Genomic DNA, 7,811 nt, shown 5'->3' with positions numbered 1-7,811 from the left:
ACATGTACAAATAGTATACTGCAGGGGAAAGTTTCATTACAGTAAGTCCAGCCCCAGGCCCATGTCCCCTGAGGGTGTGTCCCTGGGCTATGGTGAGACTCTCCCTCCCCCACCCACTCGCCACTGTCTCTGCCACCATCACCACCCACCCACCAGTCTCCGTCACCACCACCACCACCACCACCACCACAACGCTACATTCACCACGTGTAATACTACTTCAAGACATGTCGTGTGTGTATTTTCGTGCTAGATTCGTAATGTACGTATGCTGACCATTGTGACGCTGTGTGCCTAAATTATAGAAAGAAAAGACAAGTGTATGAAATGTAATGAAATGAATAAATGAATACATAATGACAACAACAACAACGATAAGACAAGTCAAAGCTAACCTAACCTAATCTCACCATATATTTAACTTAACCTTACCTGAACCTAACCTAACCTAACCTAACCTAACCAAGCCATATTCTAACTTAACCTTACCTGAATCTAACCTAACTTAACCTAACCTAACCTAACCTAAGCCAAATTTAGCCTAACCTAACCTCACCTAAACAAACTATATTCTAATTTTAGTCCTACGTAAACTTAACCTCACCTAACCTAACTTAACCTTACATAAACTTGACCTAACCTGACCTAACCAAGCCATGTTGTAACTTCTAACCCTTCTAACCCTATATTTCAATTTAACTCTACCTATAAATAAACTTGACTTAAGCTAACCTAACCTAACCCAGCCCATCCCGTCACCTACCTCGGAGCAGTCAGGGCCGTGATGGGGCGCCGTGCAGGTCACCTTAAGGGCGTAGCGCAGGCCGGTGTGAGCGTTGGCGTGGGCGTGGAAGGACCAGGGTCGGCCTCCCTCCTGGTGGTGATGGGCGACGTGGCGGGCGATCAGCTGGCCGCCTGTGGGAGACGCTGCAGGTGGCGTAACGCTTTACTAACTTCACATCATACGGCGCGTTTCACCATGTTTCATCTCTTGGTGTTCCTTGACTTATAACACTGCTTCAATTACTTCCATGATTTGTGCTCTTTTTAACTCTATAACTTATATTTCCGTCACACCTCACTGCAACACCTCAATAAGGCCTGTATTCAGAAACGCTTTGCCTTTCATCACGACTGTTTTCAAAGGCCACAGAAATGACAAGCCGGTGTCTCGAGAGTTTTTCCTGCAGCTAATAATGTAGAAATGTAATTAATCTCTCACTGGAACCAATTAGAGCCTTTGAAAAGTAGCGGAGTTGTGGCTAGCAGTGCTTCAGAATATGGCTACAAGTACGCAACCAACCCAGCACTCACCTTTCTCCTTGCCTGGCCGCGGCGCCCTGAACAGCTGGCCCGTCACGTCATGCCACGCCTCCAGGATCAGCTTGAAGTCCTCCTGTTCAGAAAGAAGCTACTCATTCATGACAGTCCATGTATTCGATCAAGACATAGACTATCCGTCGCCGTCACCACCACTGCCGCCGCCGCCGCAACTCTCATCTGTATAGCTCCTTATCATGCCCTTCCCTGCATCCCAGCCACTCACGCCCCTTATCACACCCTACCTTGTTCCCTGCTTCCTTCCCAGCCACTCACGCCTCTTATTACGCCCTTCCTTGTTCCCCTCCCAACATCCCAGCCACTTATGTCCATTACCACGCCCTCTCATCCCCCCCACGTCTCTCCCCGCCACTCACCGGCCACTGTTGCGTGAAGGGAAAGGTCATGTCCAGCACTCCTTGATCTCGTGCCACCAGACTCCCGTTGGCCACCACGCGCGTCACCAGCAGGCCCAAGGGACACGCCCCCATAATCCCTGTCCTGCTTTTCGGCCGCCCTACCTCCACTGGGCCGCTGCGGGGGGCGTGGCTCAAGCACACTCTGTGGAGAGAAGGACAAGTCTTCGTTTGTTTTTAGTGCTGTGTTGCAAAGCACAGCACCACTGATCCATCCTCCTTCCCCCCCCCCCACAGACACACACAGACACACACACACTCTTCCCTAGCAAGTCTCACGCTGTCTTGAGGAAGACACACTCTTCCCTAGCAAGTCTCACGCTGTCTTGAGGAAGTCCACTATTTCAGGCGATCACTGCAAATTTTTGTCATTCACTTGGATAACTACTTACTCCATAACATAATTTACGCGAACCGCACTATGATGTGTGTGTGTGTGTGTGTGTGTGTGTGTGTGTGTGTGTGTGTGTGTGTGTGTGTGTGTGTGTGTGTGTGTGTGTGTGTGTGTGTGTGTGTGTGTGTGTGTGTGTGTGTGTGTGTGTGTGTGTAATTCACCTCGGTCGCCTACTGGTCATCCAGCCAGTCTTCCCCATTACGGAGCGAGCTCAGAGCTCATAGACCGATCTTCGGGTAGGACTGAGACCACATCAACACACAACACACACCGGGAAAACGAGGCCACAACCCCTCGAGTTACATCCCGTACCTATTTACTGCTAGGTGAACAGGGGCCACACATTAAGAGGCTTGCCCATTTGCCTCGCCGCTTACCTGGACTCGAACCCGGCCCTCTCGATTGTGAGTCGAGCGTGTGTGTGTGTGTGTGTGTGTGTGTGTGTGTGTGTGTGTGTGTGTGTGTGTGTGTGTGTGTGTGTGTGTGAGCAGGGATAATGAAGAAATGAAGAAATAAGATAGAGAGCGGGAGTGGGTGGAATCTATTACGGAAGTGAAAGATGAGAATGAGATAGTTTGGTCACGTAGTAAAAAGAGAAAATCAGGGCCTGATTAATAGAGCCTGGAGAAAACCAGCTGAGAGAAGAAGATCGAGATGAAGATAGATAGTGAGATGGAGGGATGGAATTGCGGTATAGAGATGCAAAGAATGGCAGACACAGAGGAAGATCCAACGTAGAAACAAATGCAGGAGACTCGTTCACGGCGCCAACCCCTTGCTCTAAGGAAAAAAGCAAGAGGAGAAGTACTGGAAGCGGTGGTCGCATAGAGGAGCTATCCCTTACCTGAAGAAGGTGCGGCAGAGAGGGCTGCATGCCAGGGGTCGCCCAGGCTGGAGGCAGCACCCGCCTCCTGCCACCTGCCCTCCCAGGTTGATGAAGCTAGACACTCGGAGATGCAGCTGGCCTGCCACCGCCGCCTCGCCCTGTCCGCCCGCCGGCGCACGCCCTGCAGACCACAACACTACCTGCAGGTAGTCAGCGGCGCCGTGAGCGGTGATCGGGGAGTGGAAAAGTGTTAAGTGGTGCTTGACAGAGAGAGAGAGAGAGAGAGAGAGAGAGAGAGAGAGAGAGAGAAAGAAGATCAATGGTCAATAGAGTAAAAAAAAAAAAAGAATCAATGGTCAATTCTATAAACCGCAAATTCTAGTCATTTGTAACAAAAGAATTTCCAACCCAGTGAAACACACACACACACACACACACACACACACACACACACACACACACACACACACACACACACCGCCATGGCTGCATAGGTTCGAAACCCACTAGGGGCTGGCCACCTCTAGGATTTTTCTGGTGACAAGCGGGGCAGTTACTGTCTGCTCTGACCAGAGGGATGGGCTGTGTGGTGTGTGAAGTCACAGTCTTACCCGAAGATTGGTAATAATGAATTCTGAACTCGCACTGAGAGGGTAACGGCTGGTGGTTATGGGTCCGTAGGGGTTGGTGAACATACACACACACACACACACACACACACACACACACACACACACACACACACACACACACACACACACACACACACACACACACACACACACAAGAGGCATGTAGCACACCGGGAAGGACACACAAGCGGTCATTCAGTCAGTCAGCATGCAGGTAGAGGGACGCAAAGTGATCAGCAGTATGGACACACAACACTCACGGCAACAGTTTTCAGTAACATTGAGACAGTGTGGGAACTTTTCAGGCTCAGATTCTGTCCATAAGATTAGGAAAAATAAATAAATAAAATTAAAAAAATCTCCTAGTGGTGCACGGATTACTGAATTTTGGGAGAAGGAGGCGATAACTGGGTCAAGGAAACACGCAGATGACTAGCCGGGTTCTCACCACTTTTTCCCTCTTCCTTCCTTACCCCTTCACGTTGCTTAGGCCACGGTACCATCTTACATTAGAAATAAGGTAATATGAGAGACAACTGGACTACATTCTGGATTTTGCTAGACTCTTCACGGTTGATTGGCGTCGCTTGAGCAAATATTCGTTACACAAGCACTTACTTTTACCGGAATCATCAATGCATGCACGCGTCACCAAGCGTTACGGCACAGAGAGAGAGAGAGAGAGAGAGAGAGAGAGAGAGAGAGAGAGAGAGAGAGAGAGAGAGAGAGAGAGAGTCAGTTGGTCAATCAGTTAGTAAGCCAGTTAGCCAATCATTAGATCAGTTGGATGGTCACTTACTCAAATAATTAGTCACTCACTCATTCAGTCAATCAATCAGTCAGTAAATGAATAAGTTAGTAAGTCAGTCAATCAGTCAGTCAGTTAGTCCATCAGTAAGTCAGTCAGTCAATCAATCATCCAGGTGGTCAGTACGTCAGTTAGCCAGTTAGTCGATTGGTCAGTCATTCAATTAGCCAGCTAGCCAATCAGTCAGCCGGCCAGTCAAGCTTTCTCTGGTGTATTTCGCGATGTTTCCATGAATCCAGTGATACTCGTGATTTGATCCGAATCCTCCATCACCACTGGGAACAAGAACGCTCGTGAGAACCTAACTAATCATCTCTGTGGCCTTTGATAACCGTTCTTCATCAACTTATCCCAGAATGTTCCCAAACTCTGCGCCTTGCCTGGTTTGTCAAAATACTTCAAATCTTCCCACGGCGAGTTACCCGATGTGACTTTCCCAAGACCAATTAAATCAAACCCTTTACGTGGACAGGAATCTTGGGTGTTATTTTCCCGAGCTCTGCCAGTAGTACCGTGACACCAAATGCTCTAGTACTCGATCAGTATTCCGGAATGCTCTACTTTAAGCTTTCATAACTCAAGACCCGTATTCCGATATGCTTTGCTCTCTTGCCATGGCTCTTTTCAAATGCTAAAGTGATGATTAGATAGGTTCCCAAGAGTACTCACGCCTCAGTGTTACACGGGACAAGGCAGCTGCCATTACCCCCACAATTAGCAGCCACACTGATTCTCGTGGTAACTCACAAAACTACGAAGAACCACATTCACGAGGGAAAAAAATATCCGATGGAAATTGATCTAGCGTTTTAAAGGTTTACAAGTTGGCGTCTGTTGTTCATATTCATTGTCTTTGAAAGAGTCGCAGCCAAAAGGTTACTTCATGTCGAGAGTATTTCCTCCTATCACACGTACAGACAGTCCCGAGTTGACCTTTTCATTACTGATAAGAGTACATTTGTTATTTCATTTGTGTGACCTTGAACGACCATATGGACGATTCTTATGACGGAACCATTTTTCACCGTCTGTCCTGTCGATGAACTGAACTGATAACAAAACTGTCCATTCCATCAACCACATGAACAACACTTAACACCCTCACCTTGGCTGCCATTCCCTCTATAGTCATTCACCCAGCCAAGGCCCTTCCCGCCCTCCACCACTTTGTAAATCGCGTAAGAGAAGTAAATGAATAAAAAAAATTAACACGCTCACCCCGCCACGCCTTAGCCTTGGGGTATATATGGTGGTGGGAACGCCGTGCAGCCCAACACACCACCACTCATGACCCCGCGACCCACCACTGACCTTGAGAAAACATACGCTCAAGTGTAACGAACTCTCCCCAGTCCACCTACGCATTTGGCACAACACGACGAGGGGCAACTCAAGCCCATATTGAGAAACGCTTTGCTCTTTCACCACGGCTAATTGCAAAGGCCACAGAGATGAATAGTGGGTGCTTAAAAGTATTTGTCCTGTTCATAATGTAGAAATCTTACTAATCTGTCACTACAACCGTATAAACACCCTTAAAATTCCACCTATAGTTTTAATCAAAGCCTTTTTGGATAGAATGGAAGTGTGGCACAAGAGCGGTTCAGACTATGGGTGTTTGGGATCAGTGGTAGGCTGAAATCACGGTTATAGTAGACGTAAGCAGGAAGCAACACTGAAACACGACCCACGCAGCAGTAGCAGGGTAAAATCACGTGTTGTAGTAGACGTATTAAAGTAAATAACACTGACAGACTACCAACGCAACAGTATCAGCTCAAAATCACGGTTACAGTAGACGTCGACGAAACAAGGTAACCAGCAGAGTGGAGGCATCGCGGACTGACAGATAGAATTGCGTCGTTACCGAACACTTGAATGGTTCACTTATTATTAGGTGTGTGTGTGTGTGTGTGTGTGTGTGTGTGTGTGTGTGTGTGTGTGTGACAATTGGCGTTAAAAGGTCAGAATATTAAGAGTTTAACCTGATGTACTGTACTACATAGATATAAAAAATGGTAAACACACACACACACACACACACACACACGTATCCTTCACCTTGATCGTCACCTCTGCCTCCCATACACACCAACCACCTCGGGCCTACACACATTCACGTACTTCTCTACGCCCGCCCTCACCCTTGCCGGCACCTCCAGCCTCGCCTCCACCCACCAGGAGAGGCTGTCTGTGGCTAAGGGAGGAGCAGAGTTCTGGCGGAATCAACTTAAGTAGTTGTACTTGTTAGCCAATCTGACCTAACCCAATTTGAAGTAACCTAACCTAACATTATGTAGTCATCGGTGGTTGTAATGCTCAAACTATAAATTGACCTAACGTGATCTGACCCATAGCGTGACCTTAACGTAATCGGACCTAACCCAATCTGGCTTAACACAGTTTAAATGGATCTCTAACTTAGCCTGACTTAACCAGATCCAAATTGTAACTTTGTCCAGCCTAACCGTAGATGAGGACTAAGGAATGATAGACATACATACATACATACATAAATACATACATACATACATCATACATACATGCATACATACGTACATATAATGTACCTACATAGTATGTACATACCTCCACACAGACAGACATACTTACCACTGTGAAAACAGCAAGCAGACGACCGTGGTGGCGTGGGCGCTGCATCCTTTGCCATCTATACACTGGTGGCGACGACGGTGCACGTGACGATGATGATGGTGTTCCTCGCTGAGTGCTTACGGCACCTTGGGACGGGCAAGCCTGTGCCTTGCTGTTTCTGCATGCGCCCCCTATCTTGAAGGCCACACACACACACACACACGCACACATATGCAAACACACACACACATACACGGTCAATCTCTGCTGCGGTGTTCACGCATGGCGGCGCGGCATCTTGTCATCTGCTGGTTGTAACGTCTGCAGGGTTGAAGAGCACCGCTAGTCACTCACGCTGAGGACACCTCATCTGCAGCGCCAGAAATAGTCCCGTATTCAGAGACACTATGCTATCTTACCCCGACTATTAGAAAAAAAAAAAAGAGCCACAAAGTTGATAAGCCCAGGTTCTCAAGAGTGTTTTCTTTAGTTAACAATGTAAAAATAGTTAATATGTCACTAGAAACAACAAGATCCTTAAAAACTGTGTAGCCATGACGCAAGGGAAGAAGGAAGAAAAGGAAGGAGTAAAGAAGGAAGGGGGGCAAGAAAGAGGTGAGGAGGAATACAAGGATGCACTTTATGAAGGCACTGGTCAAGTCTTGCATTGAGACAAACAACATAGAAGTGAGAGTAAGCAGAAACTCTTGCAGCGAACTACGGAAAGAGAGAGGAGACGCACAATTCGCAAACAAGCCTACATTTAACAGGCTTCAGTGGGAGTTGACGAGGCGAGGCATTCACTGATGTTTTCATGGTT

The 7,811-nt window shown here is 47.6% G+C and overlaps 1 protein-coding gene across 2 annotated transcripts in view; it reads right to left on the bottom strand.

Annotated features, from left to right (window-relative positions):
* The window catches only part of LOC123511501, a 19,897-nt gene extending 12,480 nt beyond the window's left edge, over window positions 1-7,417 (bottom strand). The window contains exons 1-5 of one of the 2 annotated variants that reach the window (XM_045267453.1): window positions 7,010-7,417; window positions 2,975-3,156; window positions 1,698-1,881; window positions 1,315-1,396; window positions 764-927 (exon numbers count right to left, since the gene is read on the bottom strand). In XM_045267453.1, coding sequence (XP_045123388.1) covers window positions 764-927; window positions 1,315-1,396; window positions 1,698-1,881; window positions 2,975-3,156; window positions 7,010-7,222 — 825 coding nt within the window. In that variant the 5' untranslated portion in view covers window positions 7,223-7,417. The remainder of the gene's footprint in view (window positions 1-763; window positions 928-1,314; window positions 1,397-1,697; window positions 1,882-2,974; window positions 3,157-7,009) is intronic. The other variant, XM_045267454.1, reaches the window with a different exon arrangement.
* Between the last annotated feature and the right edge of the window lie 394 nt (window positions 7,418-7,811).

Source organism: Portunus trituberculatus, chromosome 31 (genome assembly GCF_017591435.1).
Source record: "Portunus trituberculatus isolate SZX2019 chromosome 31, ASM1759143v1, whole genome shotgun sequence".
Lineage (NCBI taxonomy): Eukaryota > Metazoa > Arthropoda > Malacostraca > Decapoda > Portunidae > Portunus > Portunus trituberculatus.
This window is presented reverse-complemented; position numbering and strand designations above follow the sequence as displayed.